The 26,510-nt window shown below is 32.3% G+C and overlaps 1 protein-coding gene across 3 annotated transcripts; it reads left to right on the top strand.

Moving 5' to 3' along the window:
* Window positions 1–1,370: 1,370 nt before the first annotated feature.
* Window positions 1,371–23,550, top strand: ATPCL (ATP-citrate synthase). 3 transcript variants are annotated; one of them, XM_018460004.1, is made up of 12 exons: window positions 1,371–1,638; window positions 7,321–7,551; window positions 10,336–10,690; window positions 13,202–13,395; window positions 13,469–13,779; window positions 15,684–16,002; window positions 16,163–16,601; window positions 17,839–18,164; window positions 18,241–18,760; window positions 22,236–22,541; window positions 22,611–23,028; window positions 23,128–23,550. In XM_018460004.1, exons 3-12 carry the CDS (start codon window positions 10,349–10,351, stop codon window positions 23,217–23,219), a joined length of 3,267 nt encoding a protein of 1,088 aa, XP_018315506.1. In that variant the 5' UTR covers window positions 1,371–1,638; window positions 7,321–7,551; window positions 10,336–10,348; the 3' UTR covers window positions 23,220–23,550. The 3 variants fall into 3 exon arrangements, with proteins under 3 accessions (XP_018315506.1, XP_018315505.1, XP_018315507.1); XM_018460003.1 differs by lacking the exon at window positions 7,321–7,551; XM_018460005.1 differs by lacking the exons at window positions 1,371–1,638; window positions 7,321–7,551 and adding an exon at window positions 8,603–8,680.
* Window positions 23,551–26,510: the final 2,960 nt, after the last annotated feature.

Raw genomic sequence — 26,510 nt, 5'->3', positions numbered from 1 at the left:
CTCTCCTATTGGTAGAGCGTGTAACGTCAACCAATAGAAAAGATTAATCCAACCCAGGTTGATGCAAACCCGATCGGGCCGAAAACGCTAGTAGTAAAAACATGAGTCTGTGTTAAGCCGGTTCTACATTAGTCGCATCGCAACGTCGCAAGCGTTGCAGTCCAATCAACGTCAAGCTAGCTCGACTCTGATTGGACCACAACGCTCGCGACACGCTTGCGACGCAGCGATGCGATCAATGTAAAATCAGCTTAATGTGTTAGTGAAAACGTGAGTTTGTGTAAAGTACTCTGTACGTTACACAAACGCTTTATCTCGGATCTACAATAGGATTTTAAGCCTTAAGCCATAAGAAATGGACGAATCATAGTCGAGTATTCTCCTCGAATTCGACTGTAATTGGTCAGTTTCTTACGGTTTAAGGCTTAAAACACCTATTGTAGATCCGGACTTAAGGCTACAATATGCGAAGTAACCTTGGTTTAAGAAGTAAGAGTAAAGGTAAATTTTCACGAGCTGTTCAAACACGCTGTTTCAGCGACAAAAAGGATGACGTGGTCAAAATTGACGAATATCAAGCGTCCATTTTGACCACGTGATCCTTTTTGTTTCGCTGAAACAGCCGGTTTGAGCAGCTCGTGAAAATTTATCTTAAGAAATTGATCAATTACGGTCGAATGCGAGAAGAATAATCGATTGTGATTGGTCAATTTCTGCAATAAGCCATTAATCGTAAATCAGAAGTTAGAAGCTGGAAATTAACGACTGTGATTGGTCAATTTACAGCTTCTAACTTCTGATTTATGACTAATGGTTTATTGTAGAATGCGTATTCCTTCTTAAACCAAGCTTGCTACTGTATCGTAGACGGGCCATTACTGATACTGCCACTCTGTAGACCATGCATTACTTCTTAAACCAAGCTTACTTCACAAATTGTAGACCACTTACGGAATATGTGTGCCATGAGGTTCGTTCGCGTCGCATGTTCCAACATGTTCCAATATGCTCCTACCATAGCTCTTACTCACTCCAACGCACTTATTAGAGTGAGTAGGAGCTATGGTATGACTCTGTTGGAGCATGTTGGAGCTTGCAACGTGACAAACTTATGGCCTTCACTTCTGTTGACCGAGGTAATTGGAATGTGGATGTTGGAGGGAAGGGGGGAAGGTTTAAACGGCTCCACTTATTCACATATTATGATCGTACGATGTGACGTTTCTCATGACGTCACAATCGTCACAGTTACGATAGAACGGCGGCCATAGCCAACTTGAGAGCATTAAATCTGACATTTTTGAACATTTGTGATTCAAATAAGATTAAAATTTATTATTTATTATTGTACTTTCCATCATCTTATGATAAGTGTCTCCGCTCTTGAAATCAGGAAGCTGTAACATTGCTTTAACCTGTTTTTATTAATCGTGGAAGGTCGAACTCGGTCGAACCCTCTCCTCTATATTTCGTTCTGGTATTGTGGCAATATTCTCACATATCAAGCCACATCAAGAACAATCTCAAGCAATCTTTATGGCAGTGTCAGTGGATGATGTACGTCGTGTCACATTTGGAATTGTTTAAGATCTATCAAACATTTACTGTTTAGGAAGTTAGCTGCGTTGTTTGTGGCTCGTAAGTAAAAAATCATTATTGAAACAATTAATTATTCGATAGAAATAGTAATTTAAATTAATAGTCCTCGACTGTCTTAGGTTCCTAACCTCTTTCATATTCTGGTGTAATGAATTTCGGCTAACCTTTCACCGCGTGTAAAATCTTCACAGATCGTTCACTGCAATCATATAATTTCTTTCTTTAAGATTACGATAGATATGACAAAAGTGAAGAACTATTGCATATAGTGAGAAACTATTGAAAAATATGCTCTTTCTATAAATTTAAAACATGCGTTATATTTAAATAAAAAGAAAAATAAACGAAAAAATATTTAAAAAAACATTCTTTTGACAAAAGAAAATAGATCATACTCCTTTAATGTATGATAACGTCACATTGTAGTAGTTATCATTTTACTAGTCAAAATGAGATATATATTTAATATGAATCTGATTATTTTTTTTTTTTAATGACTAAAAATATAATTTATATTTGTGATTTGTTTTCTATTCTTGCACTAGGCTGCACTAGAACTCTGTTTCTCGACAAATATCAAACATATACCTTTCTCACTTTAAGTTCCAAAAATGTACACTAATTCAGCCACAGAAAACAGACTTGTAGTTTAATAGACTGTTATTTTATTTTTTGAAGATTTCGAATATCATTTCTTCTTTGCTTGTTTAATTGACATAAGTATCTATGTATATTTATGCAAGGCATTAAAAATTTTTAACATGTAGAATTTTTAATTTAATTTATTGTTCTAGATTTCCTAAATTTGTTCTTAATTCTTTATAATAAAACAATATAATATACGAACTATGAGAGCGTTAACATAGCGCGGTAATTAGTGCGCAATTTATACAATAGTCTGATAATATTCACATAATATATATATTAAAATTGTACAGTGACTGTCAATACCAATTTATTTGAACGTTTCGGTTTTTTTCAAACCATCTTCAGCAAATTCGTAGATCATTATCGTAGACAATAGTTGGAAGATGTTGAAATTATGTTCTTTGTGAGAACGAGGATGATTGTCTCCCTACTGTCTGGTTGGGAATTGCCTAATTTTTGTCTCTTCGCTGCTTAGCCAAGTAACTAATCTCCCTCTCCATAGATCACAAATCAGTTATTTAGAGCATAGTAAGTCAAATTATAAAAGTTGCGATTACAAGAATATTATTAGACTATTGTATAAATTGCGCATCAATTACCGCGCTGTGTTTAACGCTCTCATAGTCTGTATATTATATTATTGTTTTTTAATTTCGAGAGCCCGATTAGTATTTAAATTTTGATCTTTATTATAATTTTATCTAATAATAAGTAATATAATTTATTAACTTTTAGATTGTACCTGTATTTTTTCGTTAAAATAGTGATTTTTTTTCTCTTATATAGAAAATTCTTCTATAGAAAATTTTCTTATATAAGTAACATACTCATGGTGCAGAATATCGAGATTTATGCAGATCCACAAAAGGCTTTCCGAATAGGGAAGGTCAAATAAAAAAAATGTTTATTTTCTCAAAATAGTGCATTTGATGGTTTTTGGTATAGCTGATTCCAATTCTGAGTATAGATTCATGAAATCTCGAGTCCTAAACGTAATATTGACAATATAAATGAATATAAAGGTATAGACTTATGCAGAGAACTTTTCTTTAGCTAAACTATAGCGGGGAGTACAGACTCTTGTATAACGCATAATACGTAATGCGTAAAAAAATGAACGAATCAAAGTCTTTCGTTTCCTTCCTTTTCATGAAATGAAGGATTTTGATTGGTTGAATTTCTTATGCCTTATGCGTCATGTGTTATGCAAGAGTTTGCTCTCCCCGCTTATACATTCTATTCGAGTTCCATTTTGAAATTTTCAGGGTTACTTCATAATTTAAATATATATGGGTACTTCATTTATTGAAGGAAATATGATATTTTTACAAAATTTTTAAATTAGTGAGTTGATGAAAAATGTTAATAAAAGTAAGTAAACGGAAAATGATTTATTTATACGAAAATTATAAGTTAAAAATAACCCATCCATAGAACAATTTAAGATCTTTAAAATTAATATCTTGCATTTTTTTGTATGACTAATGGTTTCAATGATATGATAATAATTTGAATGTTTGCATGAGTGATGTTTTTTTTATGAATTTCTGCAACTTACAAACGTGAATAATTTCCCAAAAAAAATCTCAATTTTTTTTCGCGAAACACGTGTCTCATAAACCTAAGACAATTCACAAGGACTCCTTACTATTCAAACAAAATTAAGTAAAAAAAGGGCAATAGGAATCAGGCGTGGTAATTGTTGCGCGAAATGATAAACAATATCACATAAAACTCTTTATTAAATAACACTTACATGTTTCGGCTCATTTTTGAGCTCTCTTCAGAGATATAAATTATTATATACGTACAATATATACGAAAAGATAACTTGTCATTGTGAGCTCCCTCAACTTCACCAATAATTCCCCTCAAAAAAACTCTTTTTCCAAAAATGAATTATGGAAAAGAACAAATTTAAAGAATTCAAGTTACAATGAAGCTATGAAGCTCACCACGACAAACATGTCTCATATTTTTGTCTGTAAAATATATCAGTAAATTAAAAAAAAATTAATAATGATGTTTCAAAGATGCCTGGTTTGACATAGAATGCCTCATATATTTAATACAATTAGTATTTAAAATACCACTAAAAATGGTAGTATTTTAACCCACACTCAAGAGCCACAAAAGTGACTTTCCTGGCAGTTTAAAGGTTAAAGCTTAGAGAAAAATTTTTTCCAAGGACTAAAGTAATTCTTTATAATTAAAATGTATATAAAAATTCTTGAGCAGTTTCGTAGAAAAATATTGCTATATTAATTGATGTACATTTTTTTTTATTCATGTAGCGACATCAATGATTAAATTAGTACATACTAATCTGTTTTTATTACATATATATATTATACGCACACCCGTGTACGCGTACACAAATATATATGGTAGTAGGTACACACAGTACAAGTATACATGCTTTCAGGCTACTAAGAATTTCTAAGTTTAGGAAACTTCTACTTATCGTTCTTTATTGTGATATTTAAAATTCTAATTTTTTACGTAATATCAGAGTGTGCATATACATCCCACATTTTCAATTACGCAAGCAAGAAATGACAAAAAATGCAATGCGTCAAAAAACCGAGATACACGTTTCATTGTTTTAATTTCATGGCATATTTGTTATTTCTTGTAGGACATAGATAACGTTGGAAAATTGTTTTGTATGCAAGAGCAGTTTCAATTTTCGCAACAGAGTTGTTATAATGTTAACTTTATAGAGAGTTGCATAAATAGTTAATTATGTACTAACGTTATCAGTTAAGTCTAAATAACATTTCATTTGGGTGAAAATAATGTCAAGGTGTAATTATTTATTCAAAAAGCATTTTAATTATAAATGGTAATAAAAATCGAAAATTGTCGGCAATCGTAATAATTTTTTATCCTTTATCTTCACTAGTAACACAAGAAAAAAGTGTACCTGTTTGCATGTAATTATATAAGTAATAATATACAGAGTGTCTCATTTGAAATTTAGGACGCAATTATCTCCCAAACTATCGTTATTCCAAAAAATGTTTCAAGTGAAACTTACCTCGTTTCGAGGGGGACATCTTTTGATTTTCTCTTTGTTTCATTCTTTTGAAATTCTCTCTAGGTGGACGTGTCTCCAAAATTTCAAGATGACTTTATTTTTTAAACAAAATCATATAATTTTTTTTACATAATATGATTCCTCTAATTATTCTGCATATAAAAGTATTAAGGGGATCCTAAATTGTAAAAATAGTACTTACACACAAACGATTTACATGTCATCGACACGGAACTACATACATCAATATCTCACGTACACATATGCGTAAATTTTCGTATAACAATAATGTCTAATTTTAATTAGACCAATTCTCAATCTAAGTCCAATTTTAAGAAATCCACGTTATTTCTTCGTGCAAACTACTAGTCTATGGATTATTATTTCGTAAGTACAAATTATAAAACTTTCATATGAAGCAAATATCGTCACGACGTGACAGCTCTGGAGCGCCATATTGGACTAAGAAATGGTAAAGATCTCAATTTCAAAATTTTTTGTCGTTCTCAGCAAAGACTCTATCTCACAGAAACGTATTAATGCATATACTATAGTTGAGGATTAATCTTGGAAAAGAATGTTCGAATCAGTGCAAGAGGAAAAAAATTATTGTTACACAAATATTATATGGTTTAGTCGGTAATACAGACGACTTTAGGATCTCCTTAAAGAAATACCAAAAAATAATTTACGAAATATTTCGTATTTTATTCTGGCATATTAATATGAAATATTAAATATCTCGTAAACTATTAATTTTTTTACAATTGTACTTTAATTCTTTTGTGAACAGAATCTTATTAGATAAGTCAATTGGTGTGAAGAAAACACATAGTTGCTTATTTAAAAAATTATCCATTTTGTCTATACATGTTTTTTTTAACTATGTATTTTCTTTATATCAATTGATTCATCTCATTATTCTGTTCATATTATTCTAGGGATGGACTAAACGATTACTTTTCATTAACGGTTATAACAATTACTGTTACTTCAAAAAATAACCGATTATTTAAACAGTTATCGGTTATATAAACGGTTATTTTTTATAATACCCTATATCCTAGTCAGTAATCACATTTTTTGGATTAATTCTCATTATTTAAGTCATTTAAGAAATTTATTATGAAATATTTCATTATTTACTATATTTGTGCAAACAAATAAATATAAATTGTAAAATTTTATACACACAGATTGATGTTAACTTGGTAATGAATAAGGCCAATATTACATGCGTTCGTTTTTTGTCGTATGACGAATTTTTCAAGCGTGTTAATTGGCTGCAATTGACAGAGAGGATCTCAGACCTCTTTGTCTACAGCCAATCAATAGACTTGAAAAATTTGTCGTACGACAAAAAACAGACGCATATAATATTGGCCTAATACAGCGACAGCGCCGACAGCGCTTCTACTGGCAAAAAAGTAAAATAGTAAGATCTTAAACATTACTATTTATCTTTTATTTACTTATAAAATTTAAAATTTGAAAATAATCGTTTAAGTCCAATTTCTCAGCCGCTCGGCGTGTATCAATAAGAAGCGAGCGGTTTACTCTCAAAAAGTCGCTTAGAAAATGCATTAACCGATCAATCAACGTTCTACTGATTAAAATGATTGGACGTCTCATTTTGTAGGTATTTGGAATATCTACATTTTTCATACCGAGCTTTTTTCCATGCAATCAATATCTTTCGTTTTATAAGCGAAAAACATGCTTTTTGCAACTATTCGATTTTTTTTCGCACATTTCCTTCACAAGTCTCGAATCTCAAAAATACGCATTCTTTTCTGATGGCCTTCCGAAGATTTTCGTGAAGAGAAATGTTGGTTTATAATTTTTTTCCGATAAAATTCTAATTGGATTATACTTGCTACTCGAGTTTATGAAGGAGGTATATAACGCGCATAAAAAAATCGTAAACATTTGAATATCTCGTAAACTGTTGCGTTTTAACATGATTTATACTATTTTGGATTAATGGGAGGGGAACTATTACTACAATTTATTAAAACTTATATGTTATTTAGAATGTCTCTCGCCCCTTATTGATACACGCCGAGCAACCGAGATTGCCGAGAAAGCATTTTCGGTCGCTTGAAACAAGTGACTAGAGCAAGAAGGATAGCTCACTGTCTCGTTCACTCTCGGCGCGCCGAAGGCGACACGTATATGGGCTCGTGCTTGTGTTGCTACCAGTTTCTCCAGACCGCCGTCTAATTCTGTGTCGCCACCGTAGACACAGAGTTCTTGGCTGAGTAGTGAGTACTTTCATCTGAAGCGACTCCTACCCCACCTCCCCCCCTACTTGGGAGCGCACGACTTTCACCTGAAGCGACTCCCATCCCACCTCCCCCAACTTAGGGGCGCATGACTTTCACTTGAAGCGACTCCCACCATATCTCCCTCTACTTGGGGGCGCACGACTTTCCACATGAAGCAAATATATTTGATGATTTATAATGTGTTGCTGAGTTGTCTTGAAATGATCTTCTTAATTTAAAATTTATTTTTCAATACCAAATTATTAATTTATATACTATGTATAACGTTGCATCTTTGTGTCTTGACTTATGTAGATCTGAAAACACGGTAGTGTCGCGCTAGGCGCTAAGATATTATATACGACTCATTTTACTTTTGACTTCTGTATGATACAGACAGATTTTTCATATTTGTAAACTTTTTTCGATTACTTGATTAGTGAATTTATGTTTACGAATATTGTTTTTTGCTACCTGCTTCTCTGATTGAACGGATGAATTGATCTTTTGATCTTTTTACATGAGTGATAAACTTCTAATTTTTTAATCATTTTATAGAACACTGATTGTTTCAGTTCGTTATCACCTGACCTTCTAATCATGTGTCAAATGAGCATGAACGATTGAGTAGGGACTCTGCTGTTTTTTTCATGAGCTAGTTGAATTGTATAGTGAAAATAGGCTGAAGTGTGTGAAATAAACTTGTATTTTTGAAAAATATTATTGCGCAATGCACACACAGTAATTAATCAAACTCTCATTAGTCCTTATTATTTTGTCGACAATTTCGAGAGTTTATTTACATTGATCATTTTCCAATTCTAATGATAAAATATAAAATAATAAATTAATAGGCATAATACATGCAAATTTTGTTCATATTTTATTCTCCATAAACGATAAGTGTGGTGAAACTTTTGAGCAGTAGTATATATATAAAATAAGAATGAGGAAAAGAGATTGCATAAAAAACTTCGTAGAATCATACGATATCTCGCGATATCGCGTGGAGACGTGACGATGTTACATATTGCTGTGGTTTCACATTGGATGTTCAGTTAATTGCCGCAAGTGATTGCAGCAAAAACTGAGACATCCACATTAACTCAAATTCATACATTCTGAGGTATACAAATATTAATATTAATTCATATTTAAAATTTTAATGTCGACAGTAATAATATATAATGCTATTTAAAAATAACAAAACCAGTGATTCAAAAGTTTGGTGTTGAAATTTGAACTTTAAAAATCCTGTTAATATGTTAATATTTCTAATCAGTTTATTGTATAGATTTGTATATCTAAAATTTTTACATTATTTTTTAATGTAGGTATTCCATTTTTTTTTAAATTTTTGCGAACTATAATTGTACTTATTCACAAAAAAACTAATCGTCAATAATTAATCACATGATATTATATTTATATGAACGAAAAAGATAATAATATTCAAGTATTGTTTATACCATTTTTTCATGATTGTTGTATTAAAGTTTACATTATTTACAAGTTTAAATTAGAAATTAAATAATTTCTCCCGGCGGAGATAATACTTTTCGCAAACTTTACTTAAAATTTTTTACAGATTTTAAGATGTATATAATTAAATTTAGGAGGATTATTAATATTTCAGATTGATTGTGTTGAAAGTCCGATAGTAACGACGTGCAATCATATTTCTGAGATAAATTCATTTAAAGAATACGTGTATATATCTATATACAGGGTGTCCCGTAAGTTTTTGCCAATCGCTTTTGTATAGATAGAGCCAACTAAATTGAGTCGAAAAGTTCTGTACCATTTTGCAATTTTCGCAATAATTAACAAGATATTAATTACTAAAAATTGCTGACTATATTGGTCTTCAATAATGTTTTACTCAAATACTATCAATTTTACAGAAAAACTGCAAGAGACAAAAATCATTTATTTTCTTTTCATAGAACTCTAAGAATTTTTTCAGAATTTTTTATCAACTTTTTAGTACTGCATTTTCTTATTTTTATCAACATGAGAAAATATGGTGTTAAAAAATTTTCAGAACTTTATGAGAAGAAAATAAACAATTTTTGTCTTTCGTTGTTTTTCTGTAAAGTTGGTAGTATTTGAGTAAAAATTTATTAAAAACCAATATTCAGCGATTTTTAGTAATTAATATCTCGTTCACTATTGTGAAAATTGTAAAATGGTACAAGACTTTTCGACTCAGTTTAGTCCGCTCTATGTATACAAAAGCGATTGGCAAAAACTTACGGAACACCTTGTATATATGTGTATTAGTTTAATATCTAACTTAGACTGTCAAGTGGGGTTTCTCGTATTTAGATGATATACTCACATAAACGATCTTGTTTTCAATTTTATTGTCAAATAATTTTGCCAATAATAATTAATTTAATTCCTAATAATATAATTATTATTAACTCTAATTCGCTTTAAAATTTTTTGTTACTCGTTGGTTTAATGTACTTTAAATTAATGTTACTCGTTGGTTTAATGTACTTTAAATTAATGTTTCTTTATTTAAAGATAACGTAATTGAAGATTTTTTCATTTGGAAGGTCAAAATCCGAGGAATAAGTTAATGTAACTTATCAATAATAAGATTAGAAACAAGATCGTTAATGTAACCTAAAATTATGTAAGGTTATGAGAAACATTTTTTACAACATAATTGAAGACCTTGATGTAGTATATAAGGGTGACAAAAGCTAAGGTGTGTACTAAGGATTAATACTATATTACAAAAGAAATGGATTTTTTATCGATTTTTTACAGAAATTTCTAAATAATGGCAGCAAAAGCAATTCGAGAAGCAACTGGGAAAGATTTGATCAATCGTAAACTTTCTGTTGGGACAAAAGCATCAAAATGTAGATTTGTACCTATTGCGGAAAACACAAACTGGATTGATATCGTTAATGAGCATCCGTGGCTTAAAACAGAAAGATTAGTTGTTAAACCAGATCAATTAATCAAGCGACGAGGAAAACTTGGATTAATTAAAGTAAACGCAGATTTAATCGCAGTACAAAAATGGGTTGAGCAGCATATGAATAAAGAGCAACGCATTGGCAAGGCTATTGGAAAATTAAAAACATTTATAATTGAACCGTTCGTACCACATAAATCGGTAAGATTTCTTTGCATTATTGTTTACTTTTATACACAGTGCTTAAAACCGTTAAAGACTATCTTAATAAGATTATTTTAATAAAATAATAATACGAATAAAAGTTTTTATTTTATTTATATATAATTCAGCATGACCACTTTATCTATCGATACATGTAATACAGTTATATTCGTACCACAAACTTCTATTATAACACTAAACTCCCCACTTTTTCTTATATAAAAGTGTTGCTTGCGCACAGTGGACGTGCAATATAAAACCGTTATGTATAGAAAAGAGATGTCAACAGGTCATGTGGCCAGCCTCTCTGTGATTGATTCTTAAGTATATAAGAAAATGTCATGGCGATCTAACCTTTAATTTTTATGAACTCTTACGAACCACATGCACCACTATTTATTTCAGATTCTTTCATTTTATGTAAAAACGCATCGAATAAGCCTAATTTCATTGATTTTTTTGAGATGCGGGTAGATATATTACCTTTTTTTCGAGTATATGAAAGTATATAAAGCATATGGTGTTCTGCGTATACGCGGTTTTACAATGTGCATATGCCACAAGTAATACATACTGAGTGCATTCAGAAGCGACGATGGCTCACTGAGTAAAAAGGGATTAATCTCTGATTAATATGTTTATTATAATTCGTAACGTAGAATAACTTGTCTATTACAGATAATCTTTTATCGCTCAGTGAGCGGTGGACCGTAATTATAAGTCGTTTCACCGCTCACTAAGCGCTACATAACCTTACGGTCCAAACACGGCATTAGAAAAATAATAAACAGTAATAAATAAGTAAGAAATATGATATAAAAGATTATCTATAACAGACAAGTTATTCTACGTTACGAATTATAATAAATAAACATATTAATCAGAGATTAATCCCTTTTTTACTCAACGAGTGCTCAGTGAGTGATCGTCGCTTCTGAATGCACCCGCTATATAACAACAGGAAAAGTGGGGAGTTAGCAGTCTAGTGTTATAATAGACGTCTGTGATTTGTACAATAATCGCTATATAAAAATGGCCTAATAAAAATTCTAATTTCCCTTCATTGTAAATCTTTGAATGTCCTTTATCTGCATTATCAAAAAAGTAATTTAAGCGATTTTTTTATGTTTCATGGAAAATAAAAAAAAAGTCTAATGATGACAAATTATAATAAATAAAAAAAATACTGCAAAATATCTGTCTATAAATATATTTAACAGCTGAAGTATGTACCTTGATCAAAAAGTTCCCGGAATTACCACCAGGTGATGCTCTGAGTCAGCTGATTTGAGTTCTGTTTTTTTGGTTAGGTTGCCACATCTATCATTGACATTTCCACCAAATTTTATCGCCATAGCTTGACATTTGTAAAAGTTACGCCGTCTTGAGTACATCTACCTCTGCACGGTTTTCGATTTTTTACAGTTTTAAAAATGGAGTTGAATTTGCAACATCCGTGGTTTTTTGACTCGATCAAACAGAAAAAAACCGCAGGGAGCCATATCGGGTGAATTCGATGGCTGTTGGATGGTATTCGTTTCGTTCTTGGTCAAAAATTCACGGATGTTGCAAATTCAACTCCATTTTTAAAACTATAAAAAATCGAAAACCGTGCAGAGGTAGATGTACTCAAGACGGCGTAACTTTTACAAATGTCAAGCTATGACGATAAAATTTGGTGGAAATGTCAATGATAGATGTGGCAACCTAACCAAAAAAACAGAACTCAAATCAGCTGACTAAGAGCATCACCTGGTAATAATTCCGGGAGCTTTTTGATCAAGGTGGTATGTTCGCAAAACGGGCAAAGTTCGCAAGTGGGTAATACTGATATTGTACAGCAGGCAACTCAGACAATGTCAACACTGCCCACTATGGGGACTTTGTCCATAACACATATGTAAACATATATTATAACAATACTTAATAAAAAATTACCGAAGTTTGACAGTTGTAGTCAGATTCGAATAATATGTGATTCAAGAAAAGTTTTATTACTTTCAAAGTAAACTTTATCGTTTGATTTTCCAGTATATATTGATGATATTTGAGCCTTTCCAATAAAAAAAAAACAATCAATATTTATTTAACCTTCAACTTTATCTGTCTTTCGATGACATGGCTTGTTAAGGCTCTTTTATTAGTATTTGATACATTTTGGAAGATTAAATATAATGTAAAACAGCACGCTTTATTTTTCAGTTAGCAAAAATATTTCTTTTAAATGTATGATTTTTGATAACAGCTTGGGCTATATTAATTGCTCCCACTAATTATGTACATAGATTTATAATTATATAATAGTAGAATTTTTAATAAATTTTGAATAAATAATGTAATGTTTGCATAATAGAATTACTCTTAACTTCAACATTACATATAGCTTATTAGATATCTTACACATGCTTATTTTGAGTGGTTGAGAAATCAACATTTACAAGATTATGTAACAACATACAATTATTATGGACTAAATACATTTAATACATGTTTACATTTACATTTTAGGAAGAAGAAGCTTATGTTTGTATCTATTCTCACCGTAAAGCTGATACAATATTATTTCATCATCAAGGGGGTATCGATATCGGAGATGTTGATGCTAAAGCTTTAAAATTAAATATACCAGTTGGTAGCGAAATGCCTGATCGATCTATATTGATTAATAGACTTTTGACAAATTTGATGGACGATAAAAAAGTGTAATAATGATGTTCAGTCATTTTAAATCATATAGATTTTATAGCTTTTGTTTGTACTTTTCTTTTATTTTAGGGTGATTGCTGAATTCATAGAATCTCTTTATAAGTTCTATGTTAATTTACATTTTACGTACTTGGAAATCAATCCACTAGTGATTACGGATAATGCAATTCATGTTCTCGATCTTGCGGCCAAATTAGACACTACGGCAGATTTCATATGTAAACCAGATTGGGGAGACATCGATTATCCGCCGCCATTTGGAAGAGATGCTTATCCAGAGGAAGCTTATATAGCTGATTTGGATGCTAAATCTGGCGCTAGTTTGAAATTGACAATTCTTAATCCAGACGGTCGTATATGGACTATGGTTGCTGGTGGTGGTTAGTAGATATGGTTATACGAGGTGGGGGTAAGTCTATAGTACAATCGACGATCAGTGGCAATTTTTTTGTACAGAAATAAGTAAAAAATACAGAATAAACTTTTTAACCGCTTTATTTCCGAGAAAAATTGATTAATTATGGTGAGTATTCTGTTACTTCTAGTGAATAACAAATTTATGAATATGAAAAACCATACTGAGTTTGATGACAAAAGTAAAGTGTCTTGATGGAAAAATACTTCTTATAGTAGGAGGAATTGCTAATTTACAAATGTGTAATATTTAAAATCATTGGCTCTTTAAGAAAGAATATTAACCTGAAGTTTGAAAATCGTGAATCAAATTTGAATACGCGTGCGTTTAATGAAGATACGGTTTAGAAAGACACAATATAAACGTCATTATGTTCTCAGCAAACGAGAACGGATTAATTAAATTGGATAAATCCATATGAATCAAGTTTTCGAATCCGCATTATCTCCGCGAAAAAGATATTGAATTTTGTAGAGACTGAATATACTGAATCCGTTTCTATATATCTAGGTAAATATAATAATAATGTAAACTAGGGTGGTCCATCTTTTTCGACTTTCAAATTTTTTTCCGCGGTACTCCTTTAGAATGGTTTCAATCCATAAAAAAAAATAATTCCTGTCAAAGTTCAGCTCGATCGGACAATGGGAACCCGTACCGACAGTTTGTTAAACATTTGAGTTTCCTTATATTACACCATCAACATTGGTTTTTAAAGCATATGTTCCATAAAATTCAGCCTAGAGGATTTTTCTTTTTTTTTTTAACATATGTCTTATTTTTCTGCATCGTTTGAGACCTTATAAACTCATTTAAACAATTAGGTGAATTGTTAATGATTAAAAGATAAAAATAAGTAATTTAACTCCGGTATAATAAATTAGAATACGAATAATCATTCGGTGATTACGGAGCAATTAATAAATAAAATAGAATTAATTACGAACATGATTTTATTTGGAAGAATGTCGAAGTACTTGATATTTTTTGAATAAACAGTTAATATCTGAATGCCTTTACATTCATATGCAAAAGATGGTCTTAATTTACGTATTAAGGGTCTACGACAGGGTGAATCCCGGATATAATCTGGACTATTGTAGCTAGAGTTATGTCTAGAAATTACTTTATCGTCGTGGATTCGTAATATTACACACTCTGTATATCACACCGGGGTTTTTGTTTGTGAGGCAACGACTTATGTATATCACCTCGGTGCGTGTTTTTCAACGATATTACTTGCCGAGATCGGTGACTAGCAGTTGGTGGGTATCCCATGTTAGACAATTCTTCAGTACCGCACGTTAAATTCAATCGAATTAGTCGCACGTTCATTGTGTTGAACATTGAGTAAAATATCAAAAGTAAATTACCAATACGTAATTACGGATTCAACCGGATTGGTCGCATGTTTCATTTCTATGCACATTGGGTAAGATACAGAAAGCAAATAACTAATCTGTAATTACTAATTCAAGCGGATTACGGATAGAAAACAGATTAAAAAATTCAGAAACTTGATTCGACATCGCTTCAATGAATTATTTTCAACATTTTTCAATAATTTTTTGTTTGCTGAGTTTACATCCACATGACTTCAAGAATGGCAGGATTAAAGAAGATATGAAACAAAAGTTAAAATTTATTTATTTTATTAGAAGAAAAATTTCTCATAACAAAGCCTCGGACGAAAAAAGTTTATTGTGCACTTTCGACTTATTTTTGTACAAGGAATTATTCCTCATCTAATTGTACTATAGGATTGTACCTATCCTGTATATACAACTTATTTTTTTGCAATTTTGTTTTTTTACATTAAATAGTTTCTCCGTTTTATACCAGAATACTATATTAAATTTACTTTTACAGGTGCTTCTGTGATATATTCAGATACAATTTGTGATTTGGGAGCAGCTGATGAATTGGCTAATTATGGTGAATATTCTGGTGCTCCCAGTGAACAACAAACTTATGAATATGCAAAAACCATACTGAGTTTGATGACAAAGGTAAAGCGTTCTGATGGAAAAGTACTTATTATAGGAGGAGGAATTGCTAATTTTACAAATGTAGCTGCAACATTTAAAGGCATTGTTAAAGCTCTTCAAGAATATCAGTCTAAACTAGTGGAATATGATATAAAAATTTTTGTAAGAAGAGCTGGACCTAATTATCAAGAGGGCTTAAGGTAAAAAAAAAATTATCATTAATAGTACGTGGGTGGTTCAAGTTAAACCGGGACTTTTATTCTCATGAACATAAAAATAAAAGTTCCAGTTTGACTTGAACCACCCACGTATAATGTCTGTATAAATGTGTATGTAATATTAAAAAAAATATTTTAATAGAATTATACGGGAAGTTGGTAGACGTTTAGGAATTCCCGTTCATGTATTTGGTCCTGAGACGCATATGACAGCTATATGTGCTATGGCACTAGGAAAGAAACCAATTCCTGATCCAGAAGCTCAAGAATTCTCAACAGCCAACTTTCTTCTACCATCCGGGCAAGATGTCGGACCACCATGCACATCGTCCAAGAATAACGTACATTCATCATCAGAACAGTTTAAATTAAAAACTGTAGAAGCAGTAAATTCAGAAACCGATGATAAACAACTTTTTAGTAATAAAACGAAATCTATTATTTGGGGTATGCAAACAAGAGCGGTACAGAGTATGCTGGATTTTGATTTTGTTTGCCGAAGATCCGAGCCATCCGTCGCAGCTATTGTTTATCCTTTTACTGGTGATCACAAACAAAAGTTTTACTGGGGTCATAAAGAGGTGAGATTTTAAATAAAGAAAAAAGTCAAGAATAGTCTAATATTAAAAAATATATAATAAAAAACAATTTTGTAAACCTTTTAGTATATCATAATAGCTAATAATGTAAATATCGGTAGTATTATTAGTATTAATATAAATACACTCACTAGCAAAACAAAGTGCCAATAAATGTTATCACAAATTTTTATTATTTTCGAATAGCGATAAAAAATCATCGTATCAAGATGAACCAAAGCTTAAATTAAAGTTTGAACGTTTTCTTTGATAAGAAAATCAAAATTTATAGGAACTGTTTTACACAATGGCGGACATGGGGTTGAAGATATACTTTGAAAAATGGGACAAAAATTTTTTCCTCTAAATTGTTGCACTGCTCAGGGAAATTACCTGCATGGCACAAAAATCTATGAGTTCTTAAGCTCATTGATATCTATGAATTCATATTTTAAACATTTTTCTATGATTTTTTTAACAAAGCTATCTTAAAGTTTCAAGGAAAGTGTTACAAAACGGATATTTTTTCTTGTAAATTCAATATAACTCAGAAATAAATTGTTGTAGGAAACTTTATTAAAAAATAAATTAAATTGTGAATTGTAAAAATCTTAAATTTTTTTAAAGCTGATGTGCGTGCGTGTACATATGCATACGTGTATCCTGTTAACGTGGCAGGAATCTGATCCCGTGCATGCGTACGTACGTGCGTGCATTTAGTAATGTATATTGTCTCCTCTCGCATCTATCAATTTGTGTATTCGTTAGCAGCACTCCGCAATGTTCAGGAGGAATGACATAATTTGAGACGAGAAATAAGGTATATTAACAATATATCCCGATAAACTCGAATTGATAAATGCGAAGGGAGACAGTATACATTATTAAACACACACACACACACACACAAATTTTTGTCACATCCATGCCGTTGTTCCTGATAACGCCGAGAGCAGGACACACGCACGCACATACACACGGTTTAAAAGAATTTTAATTCACAATTCACATTTTCTTTTTTTCAAAATATATAATCAACGTCTGTGTTTTGTAAAACAGTTTCTGTAACTCAATTTTGATTTTAGTTATCAAGGGGAACGGTCAAGCTTTAATTTAAGCTTTGATTCATTTCAATACGATGATTTTTCATTGAGTTATTCTCAAATATCCAATATTTATGCTAACATTCAGAAGTCCGTTTTTTGCTGATGATTGTATTAATTTTATTTTCTGTAAATAGGTTCTTATTCCTGTTTACAAACAAATGAAAGACGCTATGGCTAAACATATGGATGCAGATGTAATGGTCACATTTGCCTCTTTAAGATCTGCTTATGAAAGTACCATGGAAACGTTACAATTTCCGCAAATTAGAACGATTGCCATAATTGCGGAAGGTATACCTGAAAATATGACCAGAAAAATGATTCTAGCAGCACAACGAAGGAATGTTACTATAATTGGACCGGCAACTGTGGGAGGTGTAAAGCCAGGCTGTTTTAAAATCGGTAATACAGGCGGAATGATGGATAATATTTTGCATAGCAAGTTGTATAGACCTGGCAGGTAATACTGCACAGCGGATTTTTGAATGTAATAACATTTTGCAAAATCAATTGAATGACAATAACATTATTTTCAGTGTCGCTTATGTTTCTCGTTCTGGTGGCATGTCAAACGAATTAAATAATATAATCTCCAAAGCTTCTAATGGAGTATTAGAGGGTGTTGCTATCGGTGGAGATCGATATCCAGGAACTACCTTTATGGATCATATAATGCGTTATCAAAATGATCCAGATGTGAAATTAATCGTATTGCTTGGAGAAGTTGGTGGTATCGAAGAATATGAAGTATGCGAAGCATTGAAAACAGGCAGAGTTACAAAGCCCTTGATAGCTTGGTGCATTGGTACCTGTGCCAGTATGTTCAATTCTGAGGTACAATTTGGTCATGCTGGCTCTATCGCAAACTCCAATCTTGAAACGGCTTCCGCAAAAAATGCAGCGTTGAAGGCTGCCAGTGCATACGTTCCAAATAGTTTCGATAACCTTGGTGATCTCATACAAACCGTTTACGAAAAATTAGTAAAAGATGGCATAATAGTGCCAGAACCCGAAGTTCCAGTGCCGACAGTGCCAATGGATTATGGATGGGCTAGAGTAAATTTTATTTATTTATTGACATCTACTATAGCTCATTTTTGCTATTAAGGGTCCTGAATATTCAACCAAGAACTCTGCATTTACGGTGGCGACACAGAATCAAACGACGGCCTGGCGAAAATGGTTACACACACAAGCACGAGCCCGTGTACATGTGCTCCGAAGGCTCCGTGGTCGAACTTGTAAGATGCAAGATCAATACGCTGGAGATCCCAAGTTCCAAATCCTGCTTTTTTTCCTTTTTTCCAGTTTTTTTTCTGAAATAAGTAATCAAGTTAATAATAAATGTATGTTAGGTCAAATATATTTCATATAATTCTTGAAATAATTTGTGTATGGGAGTTTTAAAGCAACAGTTGTAGAAAAGAAACCCATTTCGCTTTTCAATTAACAAATAAATTATTTTAAAATTGCACAACATTCACTACTCATAAAAAAATTGGGAACACTTTCTAACACGCTCAAAATTGCTCATTATTCAGAATACCGTAATTCGATGAAAAATCATCGCAGACAAACAATCAAAAAATCATTTGAAAGCTTAAAATCTATACTTTTGAAATTGATAATTGACATTTCAATCTGACTGATCCTTTACAGAGTTATACAGACACAAATGGATATCTGTCAAATCTGAAAATTTTGTACAAATTTTACAAAGGTCTATGATGTGAAGTAAAAATCACAAAAATGCGGTTTACAACAATCGAAAGAGTGAATCTTTATTTTCAATTTGCTTTTTTAATGAATATTGTATAATTTTTTTTTCTTCAAGTTATTGAATGTTGAAGTGAAAATGATCACTTTTGCTTCAATATTGAATAACTCAAAAATTATATGAAAATAATTTGATCTAATATACGTTTATTACTAACTCTGATAGCAAAATGTTGATAGCAATTTGTGGCCAAATTGGTAGCAAATTCGATCAGATATTGACTACAAAGCCATAGCCATCTTGTGTCTACATTTGGCTATAGATTTGTTGACAAAGCCTGCTGAGAGGCTATGCCAGCAAATTGATGGCAAAAACTGAGCAGAGTTTACTCGAATTAGATTTTACTCTCAATCTATTCTCGATCTGCTGTCAAGTTATGCAGGACTTTGTTCGGTTTGTGCTACCAATCTGCTGACATAGCATATCTAGCAGGCTTTGTCATATTTCTGACAACAATTTGCTGACGATATCAGATAATACAAACTCTGTGTACAATTTGTTGCCTTTCTATAATCAAAAATTGGTAATAGACTCTATTCAAAATCTGTCTCCGCAGACTTTGCTATCAGGGAACTTGATTACTTATTTTAGAAAAAAGTTATGAAAAAAAGGAAAAAAAGCAGGATTCGAATTTAGTATCTCTAACGTTTCGATCTCGCATCTTACGACTTCGATCACACAAACTTCTTGTTACTCGTCTATGAACGAGATTATAACGCTCATGAAAAATCGTAAACAATTATATATCTCGTAAACTGTTATGTTTTAATATGATTTATACTATTCTGGATTAATGGAGGGATATACTATTACTACAATTTATTAAAACTTATATATCATTTAGAATACTCCTCGCCCCTTATTGATACACGTCAAGCGGTCGAGATTGCCGAGAAAGCATTTATGGTCGCTTGAAACAAGCAACTAGAGAAGTACGGACGTTCTCTCGATATCTCGTTCGTTCTTGGCGCGCCGAAGGCGAGCACACAAACATGGGCTTGAGCTTGTGTATGTGGCTACCGGTTTTGCCGGGCCGCCGTTTGATTCTGTGTCGCCACCGTCAACGCGGAGTTCTTGGCTGAGGAGCCTTAAGGGGATCCTAAAGTGAATCTGTTATGTGTTTATAAATTTTTCCAAATAAGTATTTTTTTAACTGTCTTTACAGATTAAAAATCCTTCTCCATAATTAAAGTATAAATGATAATATAGTCCAAACCGGTCGACTTTATGCCAAAAACGAAAAAAAGTTGGAAAATTACAGTTTTGTGCCGACTTTTAACGTCGACTCGTAATAATTTTTGTTTTATAGGATATTTGTAAACTTTCGCAACCCCCATCATGAGAGCAGGTAGAGCGGACCGAACTGAGTCGGAAAGTCTTGTACCATTTTGCAGTTTGCGCAATAGCTCGGGCTTCACTTTAGGATTCCCAGGGGATTCTAAAGCCGTCAGTATTACCAACTAAATCGTAATTTTTGTATAACAAATACTTTTTTCTCTTTCACAGAGTCGAAAATGTGTGAGTCCTTTGTTTGTGACGTGGAGTTTATGCCGAGAACGACAAAAAATTTATCTTTAGATTTCAATTTCGAAATTTTTTGTCGTTCTCGGCATAAATTCCACCTCACGAACACGTATTAATGTATATACGTTAATCCTGGAAAAGAATTTTCGAATCTGTGAAAGAGAAAAAAGTATTTGTTATAGAAAAATTACGATTTAGTCGGTGATACAGACGGCTTTAGGATCCCCTTAAGAAGGAAAATTATGAGTATAAAAATAAAGTAAATTGTAAATTACATATCGAGGAAATACAACGCATTAAATACTTTTTTTTAACCAAAATGGGTAAAAGACGCAAAACTTCTTGCTTGGATCAAATTGTTTTGTTTTGATATGCAATATAATTTGTGTAATACACACACAGGGTGACCCATTTTAATCTATCACCCCAAATATTTCCGTTCCCTTGCATTTTACAAGAAAATGTTTCAGACAAAAGTTGTATGGTTTCAAGGGGGCCATAAAATGGTACTATTGGTTTGACCTTGGATAGTTACTTAAAGGTCACATGAAGGTCACCTTCAATTTCTTAAATTAAACCCACTTTTTTTTATTACATATTCTTGTAGCTTATTATAAAAATGAATTTTTAGTGCAAAAATGAAAATAAGAGGTATAGCCTGCAATAGCCTTGATCTTGACAAATGTTATCCAGGACATGATCCTGAATAACATTCAAGAGGTTTTAGCCGTCGGTCGGACAACTTGCGTAATGCTAATGCCGGCTGTACTGTAACTTTCGAACCTTATAACTCGAAAAATACTTAATGAAAAAATATTTTATTATAATGTTTTAGAAAGCTCTCGAGGTGTGCTACAAGAATATGCAATAAAAAATTGGGGGTTCCATTTAAAAAATTCATGTTGACCCTGACCTGATCTTGGTAGTGCCCTTTATCTAAAATCCGTTATTTCCACCTTCTTTCCCCCAAGAAAACCTATAACTTTCATATAAAACTTTTTCTTGTATCTCTCTTAATTTCTGATATATTCGCCTGAGGCGATTAAAATGCCCCACTCTGTACATACATATACATTCATATACATATATGATATATCTGTACATAAGAATATAGAGCAAAATGAGCATTGAATTAGTTTTGTACAAGTGGTAGCGAATTTATTAACCTAATTAAAAAATAGATCATTATGTACGTGTTGTTTTATTGTAATATTTATATTGTACAAACAGGAACTTGGTTTAATACGTAAACCTGCATCATTTATGACATCAATTTGTGATGAACGTGGACAGGAATTGTTATATGCTGGTATGCCTGTAACCGAGGTTCTAAAACAAAATGTGGGTATCGGTGGCGTTGTCTCACTTTTGTGGTTTCAACGCTGTTTACCCCCGACCTATTGTAAATTTCTTGAAATGTCGTTGATGCTCACAGCTGATCATGGCCCAGCTGTTTCTGGAGCTCATAATACTATTGTTTGCGCACGTGCCGGAAAAGACCTGGTTAGCTCTCTCGTTTCGGGACTTCTAACAATTGTAAGCGAAAATTAAATTCTGATAAACTAGTATAACTTTTCAATACTTCAATGATACATTAACTTACAGGGAGACCGTTTCGGTGGTGCTTTAGATGGTGCAGCTCGTATGTTTTCTGAGGCATATGACACTGGTTTACATCCACAAGAATTTGTAAATAATACACGTAAAAAAGGAGAACTGATCATGGGTATTGGTCATCGTGTTAAGTCAATTAACAATCCAGACATGCGTGTAAAACTTATCAAGGAATTTGTGTTAGAGAATTTTCCGGCAAGACCTTTAGTCGAATATGCTCTAGAAGTTGAAAAAATAACAACCAGTAAAAAGCCTAATTTAATTCTTAATGTGGATGGTATTATTGCTTGCTCCTTTGTCGATATGTTGCGAAACAGTGGCAGTTTTACTAGAGAAGAGGCGCAAGAATATATTGAAATAGGTGCCATAAATAGTTTGTTCGTTCTTGGTCGAAGTATAGGATTCATTGGTATGATTATACGTGTAAAATTATATATATTTGCATGCATTATTACGTAAAGAAATATTATGAATATAATCATTTGTTGACGAGTTCTTTTTCTTTTAGGTCATTACATGGATCAAAAAAGACTAAAGCAAGGTCTTTATCGTCATCCTTGGGATGATATTTCTTATGTATTACCTGAGCAATATAATTGAATTGTTAGATAATGATACAGTATGTAACGCTTAATACGTCACATCGTTAATCATTCAGTTTAAAAACCATCTTAAAAATAAATATAAGATATAAAAAATTAATTGTCTATCAATGATATCGATAAATTACGCTGTTTGACAAAGAATTACTTTTTTTCGAACACCGGAATAAAACTAGTAATTTTCTAGCGTTTTTGGATACTGAGTATGAACCCGTTTTCCAAATTATTCCATTACGTCATATTTTTGGTATATTTGTAATTAAAAGGGACCTATTTTGTAATTCTTAATGACCGTAACGCTACAATAAAAGTCAGAGTTATAGAACGGACCTCTTATAAATTTTATTTCTAAAAAAGGCCATTTTCATGTATTTTATCATATTATAATTACGATATGTGACAAAATCAATAAGTCGTTTCTGAGTTATAACCACTTTTATGTTAAAAAAAATTGCAATTTATTTTTCATAATTACAATCATAATTTATTTCATAGTGTTTTAACATAAATAACTATAATATATTTCGGACTATTTTGGTGTTACCCAGGATGGGTAATATACTCCACGTACCACGTGGAAATATAGCCCGCTTGACAAGTAAAGTAATAAAAATTTTAAATAAAAACATAAAAAAGCGGGATGCCAAGCGGACTATGGCTATGTTTACACCGTGCATTTAGGCCGCGACCTATACAATAGATGTCGTTGTTTATCCTGTAGGTTAAACAAGGACACCTATCATATAGGTCGCGATCTAAGCGTACGGTGTAAACGTAGCCAATGCCTTCACGTGGTGCATAACATGGTGGATAACGCCCCAGCTAATTTTGTTGATTATGTTATTGCATTGATTTAAAAACAGATGATGCTACTTCAGGAACGATATATCTGTCTATACGGTCCGAACAGTAAAAAAATTTTTTCCCGTATTTAGTTTTTATATTACTATATACAACTAGAATAACTATTATAACGCAGTAAAAAAATTTATACGCAATTATTTTTTCCGCAATAGACATATTTAATCGTGGATTTTATCAACCATATCCGATATTTAAAAAATTCTGTAAGGGGTGATATTCTAACAACATATTTTTAATTTTAATTAATATAAACTTTCTCCAACTAGTAATACATTATGATTATAATATAATAAAATACGTGAATACATAGCACTTTCTTGTAACTGCAAATTTTTCAGAATTGGGACATGATGGAACAATTTGAAAATCGAATTCGTATTCGTGCAAGAAACTACGGGAATAGCTAATCTCATCTGATGTTTTTGGTAATTATGGCGAATAGGGGAGCCCCTTTCATGACTTTGGTCTTTACATATGATGTCAAGGTCCATGACTCTGAGTAACATTCAAGAGGTTTTAGCCGTCACTGGTTGTTCGTTAAAAAGTTATTAACGAAAAGAGTTTGAAAAATAATTTTTACTATACATATACAATATTAAGTACTATCTTACAACTGTCCATGCGAAGTATGATCCACTCTACCTCCTCTTTTTGTCTAGGGCCGTACGACTTTCCACGCGAAACGGCTTTCACCCTATGGTGGAATGGGAACGTGGGGTAAAAACTATGTTTTTCACATTCCAGTCTATCTCGGAACGTACTTCTATGCGAAGCGACTTCCACTCCACCCCTCCCCTGCTTCGGGGCGTACAACTTTCCACACGAAACAAGAATCACACCATTTCCCCTCCTACTTAGGAGCATACGACTTTCCACGTGAAACAACTTCTACCCCACCCCGCCTAGGGGCGTGACGACTTTTATGCGAGTAGATCTTGTTTCGGGTGGAAAGTCGAATACCTCTAGGCAGGGGAGGTGAGATGGACCTCGCTTTGCGTGAAAAGTCGGATACTCCGAGGTAGAGGGGAGGTGTGCTGGATTTCGCTTTACATGGAATATCAGACGCTATGGGGCAATGAGGTGGGATGAATTTATACCCGTATTCATAGTCAGGCCTTATATTTAAGGCTTCCTTAAATTTATCTTCAGATGTTCTACGAATTATTTCATTGGCTACTGAGCAGCGAAAGATAAATTTAAGAAAGCCTTAAGTACAAGGTTTGACTATGAATATGGGCATTAGCTTCATGTGGTCATACGCTCCGGGGGTGGGGGAGAGGAGGTAGGGTGAACCTTGCTTCGTGGAAAAAACATAAGCTGGGGAGGGTGTAGGATAGTTTTTAATATAACATGTAGCAAAAATAAAAAGATTAATTAATTTTTAAACTTTTTTGTCAATAACTCTTTAGCAAATAACAAGCGACGGTTAAAACCTATTGGAGGTCACTCCGAGTTACGACCTTGACAATATATGTCAAGGTCAAGGTCATCGGTGCAGAGTTCCCTATTCGATATATTTATCGAGTTTTTTTGTTGAACAATGTTATCATTTAAAATTGATATATGTGAAATCGTACTACGAATTATTACATAATATATATAGCCAGTCACAGAAAGGTTGGAATACTTTTTTCGATGGATTTCGAAACTCAGTCTTGCTCGTAGAGCGGTTAAACGTAAATGGTTAGATCCGTAAGTAAAGACCAATCACTCCATGAGCAATGTTGCATTACGGAAAAAAGTGTTGCAACTTTTCTGTGAGCAGCTGTATGTGTATACATATTAAAATTCTATATTTTTTATTTTTAAGACAAAGGGTATAGCAGGATAAGAAGGGGATTTCGGGCCCTATACATAATCCAATCGCCACAGGGGGCAAAATGAACCTGATGAAAGAATATTTTCTACAAAGTTTTATCCCAAAGGAGCCACACGATTTCGAAAAAAATGTGATTTTCCATTAGCATTTTTTTCTCCGCTAAATCTAAACGGATCTTTGCAAAAAAAATTATGGATATAGAGTATCAGAAAAATCAGAGTAACAATTTTTTTGTCAAAAAGTTGAGAAAAAAATATTAATGAAAAATCACATTCTTTTTCAATATCTCGAAATGGTGCGGCTCTTTTGGAATAAAACTTCGTACAAAATATTCTTTCATCTGGGTGTTTATTTTGTCCCCTGTGACGATGGATTATGCGGGGCCCGAAAACCTCTCCTTATCCTGCTATACCATTTGTTAATTGTTAATTTTAACTATTGTAATATTGATTAATCATTTATAATTTGAAAATTTTAGAATGCACATTACGAGAAAATATTATAACATAATTACATATATAACTATATAATTACATATATAACTATAGCCTCGTAATTAAATGTGGACGAACAAGTTTTTTTAAATGCCTATCGAACACATTCCGT

This window comes from Mycetomoellerius zeteki, unplaced genomic scaffold, assembly GCF_001594055.1.
Source record: "Mycetomoellerius zeteki isolate Tzet28-1 unplaced genomic scaffold, Tzet1.0 scaffold9, whole genome shotgun sequence".
Taxonomy (NCBI): Eukaryota; Metazoa; Arthropoda; class Insecta; order Hymenoptera; family Formicidae; genus Mycetomoellerius; species Mycetomoellerius zeteki.
The sequence above is the reverse complement of the archived record's forward strand: the minus strand, read 5'-3'. Positions and strand labels throughout refer to the sequence as shown.